The sequence below is a fragment of the Myxocyprinus asiaticus genome, chromosome 40 (assembly GCF_019703515.2).
Source record: "Myxocyprinus asiaticus isolate MX2 ecotype Aquarium Trade chromosome 40, UBuf_Myxa_2, whole genome shotgun sequence".
In the NCBI taxonomy this organism is placed as follows: domain Eukaryota; kingdom Metazoa; phylum Chordata; class Actinopteri; order Cypriniformes; family Catostomidae; genus Myxocyprinus; species Myxocyprinus asiaticus.
The window spans coordinates 33,043,977-33,070,086 of NC_059383.1; the positions used below are offsets into that span (position 1 = coordinate 33,043,977).

Sequence of the window (26,110 nt, forward strand, 5' to 3'; positions counted from 1 at the left end):
CAGAAGACATTGATTAAACCACTGAAGTCTTATGGATTACCTTTATGCTGCATTTACATGGTTTTTGGGGCTTCAAAATTTTGGTCACCATTCACTTACATTGTATGGACCTACAGAGCTGAGATATTCTTCTAAAAATCTACATTTGTATTCAGCAGAAGAAAGAAAGTCATACACATCTTGGATAATTTGAATTTTCATTTTTGGGTGAACTATCCCTTTAAAGGGGCAAAAATGCCTTTTGAAACTCACCCTTTATCTCAAGTGCACAAATTTGTCAAACCTACTGTTCACTTAAGCTGTAAATCTTTTTTGAAACAAAACAACAACAACAACAACAACAACAACAACTAAAAACACTCACTACAGCTTTAAAACGTGCTTCTAAAAACACAGAGAATTTGTGTGTATTTTTAGTCTTTCAACTGAACTTCCTTTGAAATTTTCACCTATTCACAAGTAGGCCTAATTTCATATTGAGTTTCAACCACTGAACTTTGTTTTCTGTAGTGTGTATTTTGTGTCACAAGATGGTGCTATCTCTTTAAGAAAAACAGTAACAGTCTGTAATGCTTTATAAATAAGTGCAGAGGAGAAAAACTCATTGTTAATTTGATGTAGGCATATTTTTAGCCTAAGAACAGTTCACATTGTGACTTGTTCTCTGATTACTGAATTACTGATTTTATAATTGGGTTATTATGTCTTTCAAAAATAGTGTTGAGGCTGAGGCATAGATGTTACACAAAGCTCTCATAAGCCAGAGAAGTGTGCATTATTAATGGCATGTAGCAGGAAATGAGGTGCTCTCTTATTCTCTCTTTCTGCATATGTTTATGTATGATTGCAAAAGCATCATGCATTCTTATTTGATGCTATCTTAGTATAAATTTAAATAGTATGACACATACATATACAAAAGCATGTTCACTTGCAATGTTACTGTTCAGTTTATTACGATAAAAGTCATATGTAATATTGGTACATTAAACTATATCAACTTTGGACAGAAGCATCAATCGGTAGAAACACTGACCACATTGAAAAATAAGGGTATATGAAAATGGTCACTTTTTGAAGTCTTTCTGTAACCTTAACACATTCTATTGGCTGGCAGTGGAGGGGGACTGCAGTCACAGAGCCAATCAGAAAAACCTAGCCATTTAAATATACAATGTATAATTAATGAACACTAGGATTTCTCTCTGAAGCTAAAAAAAAAAAAAAACCCAAATAATTTTGTAAAAATATGTGCCGAAACACCATACAAGTAAGGAATATTTAGAAGGCATTGGTTTGGCTGTACCACCAAAAACATCGCACTTCCAGCAATTATTGACTATATATATTTAAGAAAATAAAGAGAGCAATGGCTTTCGAGTTAAGTTTTGGACTTAAACTGAAAAAGTCAAACATATGACTCAAAATTTTGCAGTTGCTTTGCATGTGCACTAATATAGATTAAATATAGAACAGAGCAAGAACATTCAAGCCTGTTTAACAAATGCAAATCACAAACAATCCCTTTCAGAGCAACATCACAAGAGCTGGATAGAGTTTATTGGAAATTGGTCCAGAAACATTGCAGGTTAAATGTACAACAACACATACTCATAAAGAGACAGGCAGGAATTGTGACTTAAGTTCAGTGAGGTTAATGGTGATATAATATAATAGGCTTCTGTATAGACATTGTCTGTTTACTCTCATAAACTACTATGAACTCTTAGAAAAATAAACCTTTATCTTTGTTTTATGAATCTTTGAATATATAAAATCAGTTGATACAGACTCGTTTGGGATGTAAGATTCTCTTTTTATATGTTTTCGAAAACACTATTTATGCGTTTGAAAATCATAATTGAAATATCTAGAGATGATTTCTAAAGCGCATATTTCTAAGGAGAGCAAGAGAGAGGTTCATGGTGGAAAGTTGTGCAAAAAAGGGCAGAGAAATTAGGACCACAAGATGCCCCACAGGTATATATCCTTGGTATTCTAGAGTTTTGAGAATGGCAATACTCTTAAGTATCTTAATGCTTTGATCCTGAGTGTGATCTACATGCACATTATAACCAAGTTTAACTTCTGTCCTATTAGGGGATTCCTAAACCTCTATGACCTGAATTGTTTACATCAAGTCCCCCCCCTGAGATTTTTAGTATACTATTTTTTTTAATTGTTATTTATTTATTTATTTAATAACTAAGTTTGTAGATGATATCACAGTGTTATATTTAGATAATTCTGTTTAATAAATTATATTTTTTAATTTAATTTAATTATTCTTTTGTGTGAACTAAGGCCAAGTTCACACTAATCTGTTTTCATTTGAAAACTCTGTTTTTAGTTTCCTAACGTAATTTTTTCCCATAGTATGAGGTAACGGAGAGCGCTTTCGAAACGCTTCATTTTCAGTGGAGGAAAACGGCATAGTGTGTAAAAGAAGCGTAAACGTAGCAAAATTAATGCGCTTTCAAATAAAACGTATTAGTGTGAACGTGGCCATCCACACTAGAACAGTGTTTTCATCCCTTGAAAACTAAGTGTTTTGAAAATGCTTTTCAATTCCATATACTTTAGAAAACAACGACATACAAAAACTGAAAATGCAGTTTTCAAACTAATCCACACATCCACACTAATCCGTTTTTTTTTTTGAGAACTCTGTTTTCAGTCTCTCTGCGTCATGGTTTTCCAAAGTATTGGAACTTATTCACGTTTGCGCCATCTTTGATTTTTAATGGGAATGACAACAAGGCTGTGAGGGATAGACTTACAGTCTCTTCAATGGGCTGTACTGCAGTTTAAAGTGTTTTTTGATCATTCCGCGATAAAATATCTGTCCAAGAACATTCAGTATACAAAGAACTCCAGACAACATGAGTTGTGGAAAATCAGATGTGATCTAGGAGCTTTATGGTTTATACTATTCATGCCATTGAAGAGAAGATGGTAAGCGCTGGCTCAGCAGTTAAGGCTCTGGGTTACTGATCAGAAGGTTGGGGGTTCAAGCCCCAGCACTGCCAAGATGCCACTGTTGGGCCCTTGAGCAAGGCCCTTGACCCTATCTGCTCCAGGGGTGCCATATCATGGCTGACCCTGCACTCTGACCCCAGCTTAGCTGGGATATGTGGAAAAAAAAGAATTTCACTGTATATGTATGATAAATAAATACAATTATAATTATAAAGTCTATCCCTTACAGCCTCGTTACCATTCCCATTAAAAATCAAAGATGGCGGTAGTGTGAATAAGGTCTATGGAGAGCGCTCTAGTGTGGATGAGAGGTGCAAACGTAGCGAAATCAGTGCATTTTCATACTAAAACATATGACACCCTGTCTATACCAGACGCAAGAGCCTTGTCAAAAGCAAGTAGATCCCATCATCAATGAAGCTAGAAGCGTCTGTTGTGGCGCTTTGAGTCACGTAGTGCCGACGGTGAATGCCCCGTTCTATTGCTGGCACTCTGCAGAGCTACTCCAGCCACTTTATTTTCCCGTTCGTATGAAATAAAATGATTTTACTTTCAAAATATCATACCTTTAAATCTTTTTGCCATTACATTTTGTTTATGACATATTAAAAAAAAACTTAAACTGACTGTTACATTAAAGCTAGCTCATGATGTTTCTGGTCTCTGGTCTACTAATTTAAATGATCTTGTTTCTAACCACATTCAGAAGCAATTTTGTGCACTGAGAAATACCAATTCCAAGTGCAAAAAACATGGTGTTGGTATTTCTATCACGATCTCACAGACTCCTGTAGTTCCATTATTAACCACTTGGGGTGTCATAAACTTGGCTAGGATCCCTGTTTTAGAATAATAATAATAATAGGAGCACATAATAATAATAATTATATATGTTATATTATTTATGTAATAAAATAACTTAAGGCTCAATTAGAGCATAATGACAAAAGTTTCTTTGCACTGATCTCTGTTGGCTGGTAGATCTTTCCTGTCAATTAGCATTTTATGGATTGATTCCAAGTGACAAAGCAAAGGGAGATGGAGATCTTAATATCTTAATGTAAACGTTTTAAAAGCATGCAAAAGTTGGTGGCAGTGAAGGCATCATGAGAAAACTCAACAAGATGGCTAAGGGTAAGAGAAGGCCATGACTGGTCCTTTGATTAGTCATGTGACACCAACTGATACAGGCTGGCGTACCTGTGGATCTGGAGTTTTTTTTTAATTTTAGTAATCTAGTTCAAAACTAAAGAATAAATTAAGCTGGCTGTTCACCACAGATATATACAAACACTGACAGATACAGGCCTTAGAATGCTTATAGTTGATAACTACATGTGCAGATAAGAACAAGCTTGTCTGGAAGATAACACACTCCTCCCTGTGCCCTATCACTTCATCCCCCTCAACTCCCTTAAGTTTCTTTGTCTTCCTCTTAAAGGGTTAGTTCACTTAAAAATAAAAAAATTCCATCATCATTAACTCACCCATGTTGTTCAGATCTGTATGATGTTCGACAGAATGTTAAGGACTGACAACCTTAATTACCTCATACTTTCATTGTATGGGAAAAAAAAGATACAATGAAAGTACTGTAAATGGTAACTGAGAATAACATTCTGTCTAACCTCTGCTTTTGTGATCCATGAGGGAAAGAAAGTCATGCAGATTTGGAACAACATAAGGTTGAGGAAATGATGACAATATTTATTTTGGGGTGAACTGTTCCCTCTTTCTGTTCTCCCTCCTCCCATCTCACTGCTGGTCGTCTCCGAGCATATCAAACAGTGCCTGCAGCAGCCGGTCATCTCTGTGCCTGTATGGCTGTGCTCTGTAGAAGCTGTCGCTGTAGTCACTGAACAGGCCATTCTCGGAGCCCCTGTATTTATTTAGCTGGTCAAGGGCCTGGTACAGCTTCTGAGGAGGGATCCTTTCACGTTGCAAGACCTTGGGAGGTGCAGCCAGTATGTGGGCAGGAATTGCAGGGGTCTGCCTGTTGAAGGCAGACTGGAGGAGGCGCAGCAGGGCCAGATTGGTGGTGGAGGGGCCAGTCGCCTGATTTCCCTCTGGAACACTGGCAGAAACAGTGGAAGGGAGCGAGTCTAGGGCTACTAGACTTGAATTTTCAGGTTTGTGAGATGAGGTGGGAGCTTCCTGCAGAGTAGAGACAGACAGGAAATGGGAGAGATAAGACTAGAGGAAATGAGAAGCACTTCTTAGCAGAAAGAAGATGTCATGCATCTTTTTTGCTTGACAAAACAAAACAAAAGACAACTTAGACCCTGTTCCAAACAGGCTTGTGGTTTTTGATGAAGTCCACAAGAACGTAGATTGCCCCATTTGATATTAGCACCCTCTTTGTGGTCGTTATTTGCCCTCAAGACATGTTATTTACCCTATTATTAGCCATGCTGTTTGCTTTGCAAACTATTCAATAAATTATGATTAGGTTCAGTTCGATTCTGATACAGTTCAGTAATTTAAAAAACTATGGATGGATGGAAAAGAAAAGACATAGCAAACTGAGTCAGAACAGGCCTGAAGGTCTGTGCTGAGTTCAAGACTGAAGGTCAGAAATTTTGCTCTAGGTTTAGGTATATAATTAATAAATTATTTTTTTTATTGTCAAGCCATTTTTACAACCATAATAGAGACATTTTCTTTGTAAATAAAAGTGTGTATCTTGCATGAATGCATCATCTTCGGCCACAGTAATCCGTTTTAGTTTGAATATTCCGTTTTTTTAGTTTCCTAACATCATAATTTTCCAATATCTGTGGCACTTTAAGGTACCTCTGGGCCCGCTGGTCCGATGAGGCCCCCTCAAGATGTTGGGGGGGGGGGGGGAGGTTGCTCTACACGGATGCCTTTAATGGTTACGCACTGTCACGATGTCAACAACTGCATCTTCCGCTGGGCCCTATAGGAGTTGTAGGTCGGGCCCCATGGGAATTGTAGGCCCCTGGGCTTTAACGCGTATAAGCCCGTGTGTTAATGCGCTCCTGGCGGTAATGGAGAAAGCCTTTTCGAAACGCTCCTTTTTTTGGAGGAGGAAAATGCTATTCTAGTGTGTATGAAAGGTGCAAGCATATCAAAATCATTGCGTTTTCAAACGAAAACATATTAGTTAGGATGTGGCTGAAAGTCTGGCTCTTGTTCTGACCTTGATCATATCTTCCACGGGCTCCACCCCTCTGCGATCGTTTTGCACGGCATTGTACGGTGTGTACACCTTAGCCTTCTTCATGTGCTCCGGCTTCTCAGACGTGCCGTGCAAAATCAACTTCCAGCTGATAATCTGACCCTCGTTCTCCATTCGTCCTGACTGCAAAAGATAGGGAAATAGATTGTGATCATCAGGTGCTCCATGTGCATTTGGCTTTTGTTGACAGAGCTCTTGGAATGCTGGTTTGTACCGTATCTGTAATCTTCAGGGTCCATGTGCCAGTGGGGTTCTCTCCCCAGGTGTGCACGGACATAAAGGCCCAGTTCCGGAAACCGTTGGATGATGTGTCCCTCTCTCTCTCTGCCAAAAGGACTGTGGTGGTACCTAACACAACACAAAAAACACAACATTAGTGTCATTAGTATCTACACTAGTCACATTCCAAAATGTGCACTTGTATATTGATGTTCCTCACTTAAGACCACTTATGTAACTTGTTGCATATTGTTTCACTTTTTATATATATTACATTTTTAAAACTGTGATATATAAATTTTTTTCCACAACTGTATGACTGTGGAAAAAAAAAGTAATTGCATCATTTTGACCACAACTGACCATTTTGCCCCATTAAGTTTTATCAGAAGTAAGGCCACGCCCACAATTTCCACAATTTCAAACTTTTTTCAGTTTCCTAATATCATTGTTTTTTTTTAAAGTTTTTTTATTCGTTTTTTTTTTTTAGCAGTTTTATTCACATTTTTGTTGGAGAAATATGCTGTTCCATTGTTGATGAGAGGTGTAAACATAGCAAAATCAAAACTTATTAGTGTGGACATAGCCTTAGTGTACTGGTTTACCAAGGAATTATCAGTGTCAGTGAAGAGTATAATAAAAATGAAACATGAGATGTGATGTGTGAAGCAAAAAAAAAATGGAGGTAATTATCACTAAACATCATGTTTTTATTGTGTATCTGTTCCATTCAAGCTGCAATTTTGTCAAATTATGTAGAAAGGGTGAAAATATTATTTAATAAAATACATAAAATGTTAGCAATCAGGTTAGCCATAGCAAGACAAACATGTCTGCCATTTAATTTAAAAAAAGTTCTAAAACGTAATTTCCTAAACAATGACATTTCAGAGAAAAAGGGACTTTAAAGATGCTGTTTTCAATTTTAGCCATTCTGAAACTTCCAACAGGCTTATACATTGAATTAGCCACGGCCCTCTTTCCAAAACCCTGCAGTCCAAAGACATGCGCACACTTGGAGACAGTTGTTATTAGAGACTTGCACTTATACAAACGTATATGATTTGTCCTCTGAAGGTGGACAATGATTGATGGGCAGAAAGTCTTCTGATTGGCTAAACAAAGGATCTGACCGCTGCTTTCGCTGCTCTTTACCAAGCCTACTATCAAAAAAAATAAATCTTTGGCTGAACTTGATTCAGTCATGGAAAGTGGTACCACATGTTCGAAATTATTTTTCTTAAATTACAATGACCATGTAATTTCTTCTATTCTCTATGCTATAGTCAGCACAGCAATTGCTTAGTGGATGAAGTAATATGTAAAATACTCAAAATGTATTGGTCCTGTTTCCCATGATGCCTGACTGTTTCCCTTGAAGGTAAACTCCAAAACTAAAACATAACAGAAATTCTTCTAAATCTCAGCATAACAAAACATTAAACACTAACACATCTCCCCTCCATGTCGAGTTCATGCTGGGAACTAGAAATCATCTGCCTTGTTTCAGTTAACAAAAAAAAAAAAAAAAAAAAAAAAACATGTTGTCCCAACACAACTGGATTAAGTAAAGCTGACAAGACACTTTTTAAAGTTGAATCAACTTAGTTAATTTAGGTTACCTTGGTTATATGAGTTTTTTTGTTGTTGTTGTTGAGTAATATGAACATGGGAGGACTGAGTTAAACTTTTTTTTTTCTTTTGAGTGAGGCTGTTATAGAGCCCCAGTTCAGTTACTTTTGACAGGTAATAGGGAAGTTTTCTGCATGTCATATTAAGAAGAAAAAAAATCTCTTGCAGCACCTTTAATCTCTAAAAGTCCACAGAGACAAAAGTGCCCATAGTTAAAGAAAAACTCATGTGTTTTTGTCTTTCTCACCTGATGGAGATGTTAGGGTGATGTGGAGGTCACCTCTCCGTGTGTACTCGATGCTCACCTCCACCTGCACGTGCTCCAAAGATGCGATGAAATTGGCCTGTCCTGCACATGCCTTAGTGGGGATCTCAATGGAAATCTCACCTGCAGCTTTTAATGGTCTGTAAACAAAAAAAGTAATTATTTTGAGATTTTTAAACTCAAACACATTTTATGTTTCCAATAGTTGTTTTAGTAGCTCAACTGATAGAGCATGGCACTAATAATGACATGATCAAGGGTTCAGTTCTCAGGAAACATACAGACTAGGCTATGTTTGGAATGGAATACTAACATACTGCTTACTCCATACACTGCAGTATACACTGAATACTGGCAACCTTTTTTTTTTTATATAAACAGTAGCCTACTGTACAGATTATGCAATGACAAATATTTCACACAGTACAATCCTACATTGTTGTCACCTCATGAGTGGCATCCAGCCCATTGCATTGTGGGATACTAACGTATACTCTTCTGAACATAACCATACTGATATATATACCTTGAACACAATGTAATATAAATATTGCATGTGATTATAAAGCAGAACAGCATACGTTCCTAAAATAGTCTGATGTGTGTTGTGTTTCAGTCACAATCAATATTATAAACATCTCAGAATCTAGACATAAATGGTGGGATTTCTCTGCCCAGTACACCCTGGACAGATATACACGAGCCATATGATAATCCCTGCAGATTATGCTGAAAGGCACGGACTCATCAAACAAGAGCCATAGTGATAATGCACACCAATGCTTGAGATAAAGTGTACTCTACTTAGAAACAATGCTATGCAGTTTGGAATTGACAATAGACAATAGTGCGTGATTGTGCAATGTTATAATGTGTGTCGTGATATTTGCTTTAGGACGTTTGGATATCCGGAAATTCAGTCCTAGAAAAATGAAACATCTGTTCAGGTGGCCTTCTTCTTAGCAGAGCTTTGTCTGCACACTAATGCCTTAAATCTGTGGACTTCAATGACGTAAATGTAGGGAAAAAAAACAACACATGAGTTTTGGTTATTAAAGGAAAATCTCAATAGTAAAGGTTACCAGCTGACTTTATTATTAAAGGGATAGTTCACCCAAATATGAAAATTCTCACCCTCAGTAGATGTTAGGCAGTATGTCATATGGAATAATATGAGGGTGAGTAAATGATGACAGAATTTAGATTTTGGGGTAAACTATCCCTTTAAATCCTTCCATTTGAGTCACCAAAGCAGTCATAAAGAACAAAGAGTTGGGCAAAAACGCATAGACACACATAAATGCGTACATACACACTGGATCTGTTGAATTAATTTGGCTATAAATGAACTGCCAGAACTGCTGGCAGATGGCAGTAGATCGGGCGGCTTTGTCTTTGTTTGTGATCCTCTTGATAGAAAGCCTAAAGCAAACTGAACAAGTCATGATACAGTAGTTGCACCATCATATTAGAAGCCAGTTGTACCTTGGTTGAAAGCTCTCATCTCTAACGACGCATTGTTTCTTCTCCGGAACATGCTTCCAGACTTTGGGATCGGCCAGGTCCACCAGGGCTTTGGCGTTCAGCAGGCCAAAGCCGAAACGACTGTTGACCATTAATCCAGCTCCATTCCTTTTCCAGCCTGGGTTACTGGCTAAGGGGTCGAACTCAGACGTCCAAACCACCAAGTGCTGAAGGTCTCGCCAGGTCAGATCAGGGCTGGATTTGAGGAAGACACATTTACATTTTGATTGAAACATATTTGGAAATCACATTTCATAAGAAAAGTAACTAACTTTAAAGAAACTATTGAAATGCATACTATAATATATATATATATATATATATATATATATATATATATATATATATATATATATATATATATATATACTGTATATATTAGCTGTGTATATATACAATTTTGTGACTGCTATGAACTAATACAAATAACATACAACTAATAAAATACATGAAGATGTCAGACATACTTTTGCTCTAAAGCCAGCGCAAATATCCCAGCAGCCAATGGGGCTGATGCAGACGTTCCAGTGTGTGTCTCTGTGCATTCATTGTGCAAATCGGCACTAGTCTGCAAAAGAAACAGATAATTGATTGAGATACTTTTACATGAAAATTTATGAATGCAAATAAATAAATAAATAAAATACAGTTATATAAATAAAATAAATACACTTGTTCCAGTCACAAAGTAAAATGGCAACACCTCAAAACACAATAGAAAAAAAAAAAATACTCTCAGGCTAAGACAGCATTTTAGTGACATGTTTAGTGTCCAATTATCAGCTTTCCTCACTCAAAATTAAAGGTTTACTGTAAATCTACTGTAAAAAGAATAGTACCAGCACTTATGTATAGGTGGCGCTCTTTCCAGATTAAATGCTACTATGATATTTATAATAATAAAAAAATAAAAAAAGAACAGAAATTCTCACAAAACAGAAGGATAATCCTTGAGGGGAAACTCATTCATTCTTGGACAAAAAAAAAAAAAAAAAAAAAAAAAAGATAAAAGGTGAAAAGCAAAAAACAAACAAAATAAAAGACTCACTATTCTTTGGTCAGTGTAGTCTCCACTACTGTAGGCTGTGGCCAGCGTAGAGGAGCATTTCTCAGCGTACCATGGAGAGAGACCCTGCTGGGAGGCGCTGCTGATGGAGATGGTGTAGATACTGTCTGTGTATCCGTCACAATCGCAGTTATCGCCCTGACGCCCACCGTTACCTGACGCCCACACAAAAATGGAGCCCTTCCCACCACGTCCCTAGAGCAAAATCAATTATTAATTTAAACATTATTATAATGGGTTTGTGTTAATGCTACAGTAACACAACCTAATCACAATGCATTAGCTTTATCTATAAACAAATAGACTAAAATAATAATATTTTATATATTATAAAGATAATATAAAATTTAGTGTTTTATATTCCATTGCGATAGCATTTTTTTTCACCCTTTTAGCACCCTGCCAACTGAAAAAAATTGCTCATAAAAGCAATAGCACACCTCTCCTCAAGTTGCACGATTTGAGCAATCATTCATATCCGTAGCACAAACACTGACAAATAATGACCAGTTGTAGCTACAACATATCGATTGGGTTATACAGTAGTGGAACTGAGTTGTATCACATTTCTCACCTTCTGGATACCGTATTCAAAAGCTTTCTGGGCCAGACGGCCGGGCCCCTCTACGGTCTTCCCGTCATCATTAGGGCCCCAGCTGGCGCTGTAGATGTCCACATGGTCCGGGTTAAAGCCGATAGAACTGGCTTCAATGGCATCTGTCACAATGCCATCCAACATTCGTATTCCTGTGGATAAATGGACAGCAATGAACTTGCAGACCTTCACTAAGAGCTAAAGACAATCTACAATTGTTTGAATCATGTAATCCATGCTGTTGTATGTTATAACCCACTAAAGTTTATTTCCCAATGAACATGGACTGGTGGTATGTGCACGTGTATAACCAGTTATAGACGTAAATGCTGTTATATATTCACATGTTATATATTTCAGCGAGACATACTTCATTTCCGACCTCATTGTTGCTGGATTCAAACACCAGACCTATACAACAAATTAATTTAAAGGGATATTACACCCCAAAAATTTTTCACGTTATTTCAAATCTGTTTGACTTACTATCTTCCGAGGAACACAAAAGGAGATGTTGCAGAATTTCATTATTTTTTTATTTATTTATTTATTTATTTATTTTTACAGCCTCAATCACCATTCACTATCATTGTATGGGGGAAAAAGTAGGCAGAAAACATTCTGCCTTAAATCTCCTTTTGTTTTACATGAAGGAAAGTAAGTCATTTGGGTTTGGAACAACACGAGGGTAAATTATTGTAGATTTAAATTTTTTGTGAACTATCCCTTCAAGATATTATTTTAAACACACAACTTGATGACACTCACCTCCCACTTTTGAGTTGTAGGCCACCCCGACGCCACATTTGTTGTTGTCTGCTTGCATTGCAATCTCGCCAGCACATCTGGTGCCATGCCTGAGGGTGCAAAACAGAGAACAGGGTTACAATTGAACAATATTAAAATTCTAGATTGTTTTAATTTTCAGATTTCAATATGTCTAATAGCTACATTTTTAGACTAAAATAGATCTGTAACTATCCTAAAAATAAGGAAATTGTAATATAATGTAATATAGTATTATACAATACAATACAATATAATATAATATGTCAATGGTGTTTATTGAAGTTCTTTTTACTGTAACTTGACACAGCATCTTAAAAACACGATATTCCAAAACGCATTTGGTGTGATCAACTTCTTAGGGGGTTGTTCAGTTCTCAAAACTTAAGTAGAAGCAATAACAAAAGTGATGTTTGCTTTTGCTAGCACCAATGAGAGCAGTCAAATGTTGGATCACTGTTTGAAAACAATACATGTTTTGCAAGGTGTAATATGCTAAAAATTATTATTGTGCTTGATCTTGACAACTGTTTGATCTTGACAATCCTGACAAATGACTAATTATGATTTTTGAATTATTTATATCTTTCCTCTGTAATGACCATCTCCTGAAGCACCAACAAACTGTTGATGCATTATATATTGTACAGGCAATTACAGCAAAGCACCTTTAACACAGTTGACAAAAGAAAACATTGAGATGGGCAGTTGTGAGAGGATGTGCACATGCCTATTCAAAAGTGTGTGTAATTAGGAGCATTTATTTGTGTGTACAAAGCACTATAGCTTGCACTGGGAAAAGTCCCAGTTCTCCCTATGGCCAGCCCCTGGCTTGCACAGTATGACTCATTCACTGAAACATAGCCGGAGAGAGAGTGACATAAACAGAGAGAAAACCACAGAGAGAGAGAGAATAATGGGTGTTTTCTATTTTCATCACCACTTATTCTTCTGCTGCAATTTCTTTTTATTTATTTCACAATTTTTGGGCAGATTAGCCCACACAGACTGCGTACTCACAAAACAGGAAAGAACTTTCTTGATTTCTGCACTTTATTTTGGGCCACAGAGATGCATGGATTTTGATCCTCTTATGTAAGAGAGCACGAGATATGTGTGTAAAAGGGGAATGGATTACATTCATTCCCTGATGGAAAACAGACCTTGCTAGATCAGACCTACTGACACTGTCAGTTCTCCTTTCATATCAGCTTAAAGATAGCGGAAGGCAATGCCAGTCCAGTTTACTTCTCCCTGGACAGATTTAGTGATGCTAAATAAATCTGCAAATCTCTTTAATGAGGGCAGAAAAGAAGTATGCCAGACAGAGGTTTGTTACATTCTCCAGCCAGTAATATATCTTATCATCCTATAAATGATGATTATCGTAATTGAAAGACTAAAGGGTTTGGAAAATCTGTCCATGTACTGTACAGATCAGCAGTTTTGAACTCAAGATCTCTCCAGATGTTCTGTTTCTTCATCTGGAGAAATGAAAGAGTAAAGATATTCATTCACTCACTTGTTCTCATTGGTGGAGTCGTATCTGGGGAAGGGGTCTGGATCATTGTCATTAAAGTCATAGCTAGCGGCAGGATCCTATAGTGTGAAAAACAGAAACAGTAAGTCAGGGTTGATCTGTGCAATTGATTCATTTCTTAGCATTAAATACTGTAGATTTTTGAAACAATAGTAATAGTTTCAATATGGCAAAGAGCCATATGGTCTATGTTTGTAATAAAATACTAGCATACTACTCACTGCTTACTGCAGTATATAGTGTATACTGCCTGCTATCTATCTATCTATCTATCTATAAAACATTAACAATAACATCAACTTTGGCTATGTTCATAATAGCATACTACCATACTACTTTTACTAATTCTGCCATATATATTATGTATCCTGTGCATACTGTGCAGTAAGTTGTGTACTGTATACTGCCTACTATTTTTAAACAACACTTTAACATTTCACAATAACATCAAACATTGGCTATGTTAGAAATAAAATCCTACTATACTACTGTTACTATTTCAGCAGTTTACATTATGTATACAGTGCATACTTTGCAGTAAGTAGTAATTTATATACTGCTTACTATTAAAAAATATATATTTTTAAACATTACAAAAACATCAAACTTTAGCTATGTTCAAAATAGCATACTACTCATACTATTTCTGCAGTTAATAGTATGTACACTGTGCATACTATGCATTATGTAGTGTATACAGCCTACTATGTTAATAACATTTTTAACATTTAACAATAACATCTAACTTTTTCTATGTGCAAAATAGCATACTACCATACTACTCTTACTATTTCTGCAGTTTATATTAAGTATAATGTACATACTTTGCAGTATGTAGTGTATACTGCCTACTATTGATTTTATTTTCTATTTACAAAAACATCAGACATTGGTTATGTTCGAAATAGCATACTACCATACTACTCTACTATTTCTGCAGTTAATATTATGTACACTGTGCATACTGTGCAGTATGTAGTGTGTAATGCCTATTATATTTTTTAAATATATTTTTTTAACATTTAACAATAACGTTAAACTTTGGCTATGTTCAAAAAAACAAACTACCTTTCTAATCTTTCTATTTCAGCAGTATATATTATGTACTCTGTGCATACTTTGCAGCATGTAATGTACACTGCCCACTATTTTAAAGAATAATATTTTTAACAATTAATAATAACATCAAATTTTGGCTTTGTTTAAAATGGCATACTATCACAGTACTCTTACTATTTCTGCAGTATAAATAATGTATATTGTGCACAGTATGCAACAGTTTTATATGAATAGAATACCTGGATGACCTGCTACATTTGACAAAATGTGTTCCACAATACAGAGCGCTTGAAATGACCTTTCATGTCCAGTGTGAACAAACTAAAAGTAATGTCAGCTGCGATTTTAACTTCAATCATTATTTGATCAGACTGCCGAAAGTTACGATTTTTGTACAAAAAATAAATAAATAAAAAAAAAGGATTAAAAACTCAAAATAAGACAATAACTGGCCACCATATGCTCAATTTAACAAGCAATATGCATAATGCATACTATTTCACTATTTCAGTATACAACGTATACTATGTAGTATGCAGTAAGCATTATGCTAGTATATGATTTCAAACTTAGCCTCACAAACTACTGTTTCATTACTTGGAGGAAGAATTCCATCTGTTTTGCAGCACGTTGTCTCTGCTACTGTGTGTGTGTGCATGTGCACGTGTGTCCATATACACCGCATCAGACATAAAAGGGTCTCCACTCGATTTAAAGGCTTTTACTGTAAGACTGTGCAGTTTGTAAACAAGCCAACAGTAGAACTGAAGTAGTACTGCTGATGATACAGTGTACTTAACTCCTAATAGGAGACAGATGTTTGAAATTATCCTGTGATTTATGTGTCTTCTCTATTGCAAAAGAGATGTTTGCCTCACTGCTTAGTCTTATGTAAACGGCACACATTCAGAGTATTTAAATAGCTCTGTTGCTATCATTGCAGAATGCATTGAAGAAATTGTGTTTGTAATGTTCTGTCTTGGAAGTCCTCATCAAATGGCTTTGCTCTAGTCGTGGTGGTAGATGTCACTATGGATAATCCATGGTTGAATGTGTAGGTGTTGGCATGGAAACAATAGCGCTGAGTTTTATGGACGGTGGTCGAGTAGACGTTGCCATGACGACACACTTACGTAGTTGGGGTAAATGTCGGTGTGGTTCCACTCCAGGCCGTCATCTAGCACGGTTATGACCACGCCTTTGCCTGTGATGCCCTTCTTCCATACCGGGATCACGTGCAGGTCCAGTTTGGGGAGGGATCGAGACGTCCGAGTGTCTTGCTGTAGAAGAGAGGAAAGAAAAAGAGGGAGAGATAGACAGCTTAAGCTGAAGTCCATAAGGGTATGAGTACACATGAGCATATATGAGAAAAGACATTGCAACAGGGAGGGAGATGTGAAATAACCATAATACTTGAAGAAAAAAAAATTGTAGCCAGCAGGATAAAACGGTGACTTTAAGACCTAGCAAAAGCCTCTGCCAACCAGACCACACAAACTGTAAGTGATAATCATAAGGGGTCTTTAAAATAGGGCATGTTTTGTCTGTGTAGTTTTTAATCATTTTTTTAATGACAAAAATTGTTTGATGCATGTCTTTGACCTTTGCGACACATCTCACAATTTTTTTAATGTTTGAGCCATGACTACCGCATTTTTAAGATGTTGTCTCAAGTTAAGTCGTTCAACTTGTTAAAAAAAAATGCATACTGTTGCTTCTAGCTGTTTTTGAATGCAAAAACATCCTGTGAGAATGGACACTGATATGGCTAGCACCCACGTTGGGTGTAATCTGAATATAAAGTACTTACTGTAATCTGATTACTTTAAATCAAAATTTAGTGTAACTCTTTCACAGTACCTTAGCAGGAAGAAGGACCCAAGGGCAGGAATGAGTGAAAGTAAATATATTTATTAAAACAACAGAAAAACAGGCAGCACAACACTCACAGAGGAGAGAAAACAAATCAAAACATAAACTAGAATAAAGACAAATAAATCGGTCCGACCAGGAACAAACAAACTTACTAACAAAATGAATCGACAAACACGAGGAAAGAGGGTGCAATATATAGAGGAACATACATGAGGGACAGGTGCAGACAATCAACTTGACAAGGACTAAATGAGGAGGCGTGGCAGGGGGATACATGCAGGCAGGCAGGGAAAGCAGAGCGCATGGCATACAGAAAACACAAGACAGACACAAACACATTCACAGAAAACCGAAAGGAGAAGGCTGTATGACCAAGGTCGTGACAGGGGACTGGACAGTAGATGTTGGGGACAGGACTGGGTCAGACAGGTCGACGACCGCTGGGGACAGGACTGGCTCAGACAGGTCAATGGGTCAGGCCGAGTGAGAACCTCTGAGGGCTGGTCGAACTTGGCAGGGACAGGACTGGCTCAGACAGGTCAATGGGTCAGGCTGAGTGAGAAACTCTGAGGGCTGGTCGAACTTGGCAGGGACCTCACAGGGCTGAGCAGAATGGTCGGTAGTTGTTGGGGACAGGACTGTGTCAGACAGGTCGATGACTGCTGGGGACAGAACTGGGTCAGACAGAGTGAGGACCTCAGAGGGCTGGTCAGACTGGACATGGACCTCACAGGGCTAAACAGACTGGTCGGTGATCATTGGGGACAGGTCTGAGTAAGTGGCTGAACAGACTGAGCAACAGACTGGTGGCTGGTGTCTGACGGGTGCTGGTTACTTGGCTGAGCAACAAACTGATAGCTGGTGTCTGACAGATGCTGGTTACTGGGCTGAGCAACAGACTGATGACTGTGTCTGACGGGTGCTGGCAACTGGGCTGAGCAACAAACTGGTGGTTGGTGTCTGATGGGTGCTGGCTACTGGGTTGAGCAACAGAATGGTAGCTGGTGTCTGACAGATGCTGGCCACTGGACTGAGTAAAAGGCTGGTCGCTTGTGTCTGATGGGTGCTGGTTACAGGGCCATGTAACAGACTGGTAGCTGATGTCTGATGGGTGTTGGCCACAGGACTGAGCAACAGACTGGTCGCTGATGTCTGATGGGTTTTGGCCACAGGACTGAGCAACAGACTGGTCGCTGGTGTCTGATGGGTGCTGGTTACTGGACTGAGCAAAGGGCTGGTCAACGGCCGCTATGGACTGGACAGGATAGTCGACGGTCACAGGGGAATGAACAGGCTTGCCGACATCCACTAGCAACAGGACAGTCTTGTCGATGGCCTCAGGAAACTGGACAGACTCGATGATCACGGGGAACTGGACAGGCTGTGTGGTGACTGCCATGGTCGGCAGCGCTGGCAGTGACTGGGAAACGGCCTCCATGGCCATGGGAGCTGGCAGCGGCAGGGGAACGGGCGCCTTACTCGGATTCCTTACAAACTTACTAACAAATGAATCAACAAACATAAGAGGAAAGAGGGCACAATGTATAGAGGAACATACATGAGGGACAGGTGCAGACAGTAAACATGACAAAGACTAAACGAGGAGGCGTGGCAGGAGGGAACAAGCAGGCAGGGAAAGCAGAGTGCATGGCAGACAGAAAACACAAGACAGACACAAACACATTCACAGATAACAGAAAGGAGAAGGCTGTCAGACCGAGGTCGTGACTAACGCTTTACATTTTAAATACTTGTAATCTTATTTCAGTTACTGACGTTCAACTAAGTTAATTACTTTTAAGTACATTACTTGGGTTACGCATATTTCTAAAACAATATTATTTATGTAGAGTGCATTTAAAACATGAATTATGTTCATATGTTTGTCTGTGACAGCTGAAGGGTGTGTACCCTTACATCACCTAATTAATCTTCATGAGCTAGATTGATAATGTTTAAAATTTGTAATAGTGTGTCATATTCATGAGTACCATTCACCACTCTCAGGGACTCTCAACCTCTTAACGAAGACAAAGCCCTGTCTGTTTGACACAACAACTGACCTCTCTATAACAAAAGCTTTTTGCTTGGAAATGAAAGTCAGTAACATAATCTACCATGGTGACCTTTCGGTTTATGGACACTATTTTCAATCTTACACCATAAGTGGATGTCATCATATTGACATGTAATTAAATATATGAGAGCTGCTGGTCAGTGCTGAGCAGCTATGTAAAATCCAGCTAACCCCATATGAAAACAAAAACATATGAGATCTCTTTTTTATCTCAGTTGTTTCTCTTAGATAGCAATGAGATTAAATGAGGGGCAAATGGAGAATTTTACTTGAGTCTCCTGATGTTCAGATTTTTCTCTTGAGAAAAGGCCCTGGTAATCTCATTTACAATATGTCTTCTCTAGAGTTTCAGAAAATATCTGCAGTACATTTACATTTATGCATTTGACAGACAATTTAATCCAAAATATGGACAAGTGTGCATTCAAGCTATTTTATCAGTTTATGCATTCCCTTGGACTCGAACCCATGACTTGCTCTAGCAGTTGCTAGCTACAGGTGCAGGAACAGAAGGTCTCAACACTTTCTTAAGCTATTCCTAGACTAGCCAAGATACCAAAGTCTGCAATCAAAAACAGAGATTTCTATACTGTACGAACTCCAACATTTTTCATAAATTTCTTCCAAGACCAAATTATCTGAGCTATGATATACACATTAATTTTATAGCTCTGTACTCACATGAGTCACATGAAGTGTGTTAGTTTAGAGTGGGAGATGGGGGAGCTTGCCGTCCGATTAGCGTAACCGTTTTAACTGGGTAATTGACTGGGAGAGGAGACAAGAAAAACAACAGAGCAACCCAGCCTCAGGACGCCGATGATTCAGAACAGCAAGAAATGAAATTGAAAGAGAGAGAGAGAGAGAGAGAGAGAGAGAGAGAGAGAGAGAGAGAGAGAGAGAGAGAGAGAGAGAGAGAGAGAGAGAGAGAGAGATTTTATTTTATTTTGTTACTGACATTATTACCATTATTATTTTATCACAGTTACCTTATTTTTCCATCTTACTTTTTGAATGGTCACTTGATCGATTTTTATTTATTTACCTATTTAATTGTTGTTTGTTAGTTTTGATGGTTTTCCCATCATTGTACGCACAATTATCATGCCAAGTATTTTAATCTATCCGTCTGTCCGTCCGTCCGTCTGTTGTTTGTTTTGATGGTTTCCCAACATTGTATGTACAACAATCATACTGTGCACTTTTAATTTTTTTATTTAATTTTTATTGCTATCGATATTACTATTATTTTTTTCATGTTGCCTTATTTTTTTCTATAATTATTAATTTTTTTGTTTGTTTGTTTGTTATTTTTTTGATGGTTCCCCAACATTATATGTAAAACAATCATGCCAAGCACTTTGAAATTGACAACTAAGAGAGAGTGAGAGAGATACAAAGAGATTTGTGATCTGCTCACGAATTATGCATAGACACCGCAGTAACACCACCATGAGGCATGACTCATAGCTGAGGTCTGACTCTAGAAAGCAATGAGGGGGAGGGGGAAGTGAAAAAGACCACCCCCCGCACATGATGGACTCTGCCACATAGCACAATGACATCAAACTTAACCTCTGGAGTGCTGTAAACCATAAACCTGACAACCACATCAATGATATATTCTGTACCTTCATCGGGCATACCACCTCTAATTTAGCCCGGGTGTTTTACTAGAAACAGATATTGTCTCAGATATTGGCAGGTGCATACATTTTATTTTCTTGTGATCATTACCTCTAAAGATGCAGTCAATACAGTGTTAAAAATGCTTCATGCACCCACCCAGATACAAAACAAAGAAAAAGACACAGTGCTCTTATTGCAGAGAGAAAAGGGGAATATTATATGAATCATCTCTCTAATTGAATTATCAGGCATCATCTCTGGTGAAATCCTCTCTCTCTCTCTCTCTCTCTCTCTCTCTCTCTCTCTCTCTCTCTCTCTCTCTCTTTCTTTCTCCTCCACAAATCCATCTCCTTCCTTTCTATCTCCTCTTTCATCTCCAAATATTGAACATCATCCTTCCTTCCATTTTCACCATCTTCGTTCAACAACTTATCACTCAAACTGACCAATCGCACTGAGCAAATGTGAGTTTGAACTTTGTGAAAGGTAGCGAAATAGAATGTTTTATGTTTTCTTTGTAATTTAAAATATAAATGTTCCATTTCACATTTTAAATTTAAAGACAACATCAAACAATTTTCATAATCTAAAAAACTAAAAGCTGGATAACCATGGCACTCTTATTAATTAAAAAGCCTTTATTATCACATGGCTTAATACAAAAGGTAAAACAGCTCTTCTATATGTTTCGGCGTGAGCCTTCCTCAGGGAGAGTAAAAAACAAACTTCACACAAGTGAGAGTAATATCAATAATTTAGTAAGTCACATGATCAACTTGTTAACTATAGTGTTAAGTATTCGCTATTGTTACTTGTTTTCTTACTCAAAGGGAATATTACAAATAATGAACTAAACTAAAGATGGGACAATGTTCATAATCCATTTTATTTCTGTAATGTGACATTTATTTGCAAGTGAAACTGTTATATTCAACGAGAAGAAATGTGGCGCGAGACTTAGTTTTATCTATCAAGAATTAATTGGATCACGACAGGTGGTTGGAGGGGAGGGGTTAAAAATGAGAGGGCTTAGTGATGTCATCTTAAAATAGAAAGTTGTTTTAGAAAGTTGTTTTTGCACAATAAGACCTGGAACGTAGAATAAGAAAATAAATAGGGCCACTTTTGATTTCATGTTAACTTGAAAGTTTCATGCACCTGTAAGTGTCTATATTGCTCGTCTCTCAAAGAGGATTGCAGACAACAATGTTTTCTCCTAAACATGGCAGCCTCATTTCTGTCATTGTACACTTTATGTTGTCATTTCTGTTGTTTCAGAAGGAAACGAGACTAATTATGCAACACTGTTGCATACCTGCCAACATCGGTTTGTGAAAAATCGGGAGATTTTTTCAGGTGTGGATGTCGTGGTGCAAGGAACGGCAGCCGGTGGAGTTTTGGTGCCCCCTAGGGTAAGATGGTGCCCCCGTAGGGAGTAGGTAAAAGACTGCGTAATATACGTATAGGGAGTGACAGTACCGGTCAGTAATATTACATTGAAGATGAATAATACCGAGAAATTGACCCTGTATTCAGATGGTCCCTTACCACATCCTTCACAGTTTTAGCAATAAATGCTTTTTAAGTTGTTAATAATAAAAAGTGTATATCCTTATTCTTTTATGCTGAGAACTTTTCTGACCCATAACTTATACAAATAGTTTCTTCGAGTATTTATCTTCTTTATCTTATTTATGTATACATCTGTGCTGGCTTATATGTATTTTTTTGTATTTTATTTTTTTTTACTTTAGTTTATTTATTTATTTATTTATTTCCTTCACCTGTACTTCTTGTCTTTATGACTCAGTGATTGTTTTCATACATTGATGGATCTGTGTTATTTTGTACATCTTATTGAATATTTATATTGAACCTTCTGTTTGTCAATACAAAAGTCCACAGTTTTAGCACAATATGTGGACTTTTCAGATGGTCCCTAACCACACCCTCCACAGTAATAGCACGTTTCAGACGACCCCTTACCCACCATGTAAAAAACGTATGTCATTGTTAAATTAACGATCTGGAACGATTTCGCCATGACGCCAAATTGTAACGAAGACAAAGCCCTGTCTGTTTGACACAACCACTGACCTCTCTATAACAAAAGCTGTTTGCTTGGAAATGAAATTGTAAATCGGGAGTACAGCAGGAGGAGGAGTGGAAATTCGGGAGTGTTGGCAGGCATGCTGTTGACAATGACTCTTAACTACCCATTACTAAAGTGCTATGACAGTTACCTTAAAAAGGAAATTATTACTTTATTGCACTCTGTATACAACATCGCCTTACCACTACAATTATGTAATATTACTTTCCACAAAAGAGGATATACATCTCTTGATTCAGTAAATCGTGTCACCATCAAAGTTATTGCAAATCATATACAGTACAGTATATAAACTGAAGCATGACTGAAGCCAGGCTGATGAGTTGATTCTGAATCAGTGGAGACGCTGAAAGCAGCTAATGAGCCAAGTTTAGTGACATGAAAATAGTTCCATATAAAATTGAACAGTAATTTAATAAACAATTAGGTTAAGAGTGGGAGATGCTTAGAGGCACAAATAAAAAAGGTTACAGACACAAATAAAGAGGGTTTGAAACAGCACTTGTTGAAGCAAAAAGTACAAAAGGTCATTGTTGGTTTATGCCACTGCTAAATTACTATCTAGAATAAAAGGTTTGCCCAAAAATTAATCCACCAGTCAGAAATGCAAATGGATGTTTTCAATTTGATTAGAGTGATTTACTATATCAAACCATGAGCTCCATATTAGAGCCAAGTGAATCCTTCCCATCTGTGTCTGTATGGAAGCCATCCTCTGGCATTGAGGGCTTGGCTTCCATAAGATAAACCCATCAATCCATTGTGCCTCAGTAAATTGGTACTAATGTGTGATTGGCTCTTCTGTTGTTTGGGATTATGGAGAGCTCTCTTTTACAATCTCATATTTGTTTAGCCATACTATGAGCTCTAAAAGCTTCAACTGCACATAGAGCGCAAGCCCTGAGGGAGTCCTGACACAGTAATGAAGACCTATACAGACAGGAAATATAAGACACTAGCCCAGAGAGGATTTTTACACTGGCTTTTACAACACTTATGGGAAAATCCAACAAAACCATTTATGATATTAATGAGTTCTGCCTTTGAAGAGATAAGTCCACCCATGTCAAACAACAGAGCACTACAGAGTGCTACACTTTTTCTCGATAAAATGCAAACCTTTGAAGATAAATTGACCGTAAACTCAGAAGTTAAGCGATGATAACTCTAGAAGCTACAAGTAAGTTGAAATCATGGCTATGTATGGCTTCTACAGAGATCCACCAATCAGAGTAGTCGCTGTTACCATATAATGGGAATCATGGCAAAAGGCTTCAGCAGTGAATATTCAAATATTAAGCACTCCCAAAAAGTATTGCGAATTGCGTAATCAAGTCAGTCTCCCTAAATGATGTATATATTTGAATGTTGAATACTGAATGACTATTTTGCAAAAAACCTCAACATATATGGTATTTTAAACTTCTAATCAAAGACTTATAGTCTTCAAAGACAGTATGGTTGATAGTTTCATTTTGTAAAGTAAATAAGGAAAAATACTTCTGGGCTGTTACTGTTGCGCTCTATTAGGATGAATTGATGCCTGAAGAAATTCGCAAAGCCAAAGGAATTAAAACCCTTTGATAAAGAAACGTTAAGACATCGAGACTCACCAGGTACCACTGCTGGTTCCACATAGGATCATCGAAGAGTTTGTCCACAGAGCAGTCCTTACATTCTGGCCCCAAAGGAGCACGCTTGGCCCTTCGTTTCTCATACTGCTGTTCGGCCCAAGACACCTACAATCGAAGCCACAAATACCCATTCAGAACCATGTTTTAACCAATTAGTGGTGATTGAAAATCCAAAATTAGAGAATCCTTTACTTTTTCAGGGTTTTCTCCCAAAATTAAAGCAGTCTTCATTTGCTCTCCATTAATATCATTGCATTGTAAGTGGAACAATTGAGATATTAATTGTGATCTCAGTTCATTTTTCTCTTAGGATTATAATCAACGGCCTACCTATTGTATGTTCCTCATAGTATATGGTAGAGGTGTTTCAATGAATGCACATTTTGTAATCCACTAACTAAGCTGGTGTGCACAGTTATAATACACAAACCTTGAATTTACTACATATGGACATAGAATAACAGCTGCATAAGGGATGAGGTCTCGTACCCTATCATCCTCCGACAGACGTTTGGTGATATGATTTGCACTTCTTTTGGTCCTGCTTGGGTGATTGTATCGCTTGAATAAATAATGGTTTTCCAGTGTCCCAATCTGCAGAAAAGCGAGAGAGAAAGAAAGAGAGAGCTCACAGAAGAGAAGGATTCATATTTGGAGCAAAATTAAGCCCGGTCATAATGACGCACTTCCCATCTGTCTGGTCTAGTTGGCCTAGAGCTACAAAAATGTTTTAACTGAATTAATAGCTCTAAAAAATGCCCAGGCTGATGGCATCCCACTTAGACTTAATGAATAAACAGCTAACTTCCTTGAAAGAGGATATGTCTGTATGACACAACAGGTGTATTTACATATGTAAAGGTTCACACATCACATCTGAATTAATGTTATTGAATTAACAGTCACAGGTAATCTGTGTAAAAAGCGCATTTAAGCTTATATTGTTATCAGGCAAGCCACATTACTGTGGAATATCTGTTTGAGTTCAGTCTTTTGGAAAAGATAAAAATAAAAATCATGACAAACAAGAACAAGGTGTAGCTAATATAGATGTATCTGCTCATTTCTCATAACTGAAATGCCTTAAAGCTCTAGAGACCTAGCTTCTGGAGCAAAATACTGCAAAAAAACTAAGGATTAATTTATTTGTTTGTGCTATTTAGAAAACATAAATATGGACCTAAGGGGATTAAGAAACATAGGTATCCTATTTACAATTCAAACATCACTAAAAAGATGCTTCTATGTTTCATGGCAAAACAAAGGTTCACCTCAACTGATTAAACACAGTGGAACGTCACTTTTCCCCCCTATACATCCTTATCAGAAGAAAAATCTGGCAAAGCAACAGTTACATATCACACACACATATTAATATATGCATTAGCAGATACACAACCATATGAATATAAAGTCTCATGCAGCAATCGCGATGCACAATTGAGGAGCAGAGGCAGATGTAAGGGAGACCGCTACTTCACCCTGGTTATGGACTAAAAACAACTACCATGTTTTAGTACTTAGTCACTTACCTGTCGGACTAATTCGTAGCCCAGGTCGTCGGCGATGGCTCGGGCAGCAACGGCTCCTCCTGGAATCTCCACCGCCCATTCGTTCAGATACTGTCTGTCCAGGGCGGAGGACACCAGCGCGCACAGAAGAGCGAGGACACTGCACAGCAACATTGGACGACATTTTTCTTCCATTTCAAATCAATTACAACCACTTAAAAATGTGTTCGCGATCTGGATGATCAAGAGAAGCGCGTGAATATAAAAATTAAATAGGGTTAAATGAATAAATAAATTCTGAATATATAAACACCAAAAGGATCAGTTTGGCTCCAGATGTCTTGGTAAAAGCTATATTCCGAGACTTAATTCTGATGCAGTGTGTGCGAGTAATTGAACGCGCA

At 37.6% G+C, this 26,110-nt stretch overlaps 1 protein-coding gene across 1 annotated transcript; it reads right to left on the reverse strand.

Annotated features, from left to right (window-relative positions):
* Positions 1 to 936: 936 nt before the first annotated feature.
* Positions 937 to 26,110, reverse strand: LOC127431248 (neuroendocrine convertase 1-like). Its single transcript, XM_051681599.1, has 14 exons — positions 25,728 to 26,110; positions 24,685 to 24,789; positions 24,175 to 24,300; positions 16,001 to 16,147; positions 13,791 to 13,867; positions 12,251 to 12,339; positions 11,462 to 11,634; positions 10,870 to 11,082; positions 10,289 to 10,389; positions 9,783 to 10,016; positions 8,280 to 8,437; positions 6,396 to 6,529; positions 6,143 to 6,304; positions 937 to 5,133 (listed from the first exon to the last, which is right to left on the reverse strand). Exons 1-14 carry the CDS (start codon positions 25,899 to 25,901, stop codon positions 4,735 to 4,737), a joined length of 2,292 nt encoding a protein of 763 aa, XP_051537559.1. The 5' UTR covers positions 25,902 to 26,110; the 3' UTR covers positions 937 to 4,734.

Excerpts from the sequence above, each read along its gene's own strand:
- LOC127431248 (XM_051681599.1), bottom strand. The coding sequence starts at position 25,901 with ATGGAAGAAAAATGTCGTCCAATGTTGCTGTGCAGTGTCCTCGCTCTT. Across the intron at positions 12,340-13,790 it reads GACTCCACCAATGAGAACAA|GCATGGCACCAGATGTGCTG; the intron begins GTGAGTGAATGA and ends TTGCACCCTCAG. Across the intron at positions 6,305-6,395 it reads CCCTGAAGATTACAGATACG|TCAGGACGAATGGAGAACGA; the intron begins GTACAAACCAGC and ends TATCTTTTGCAG.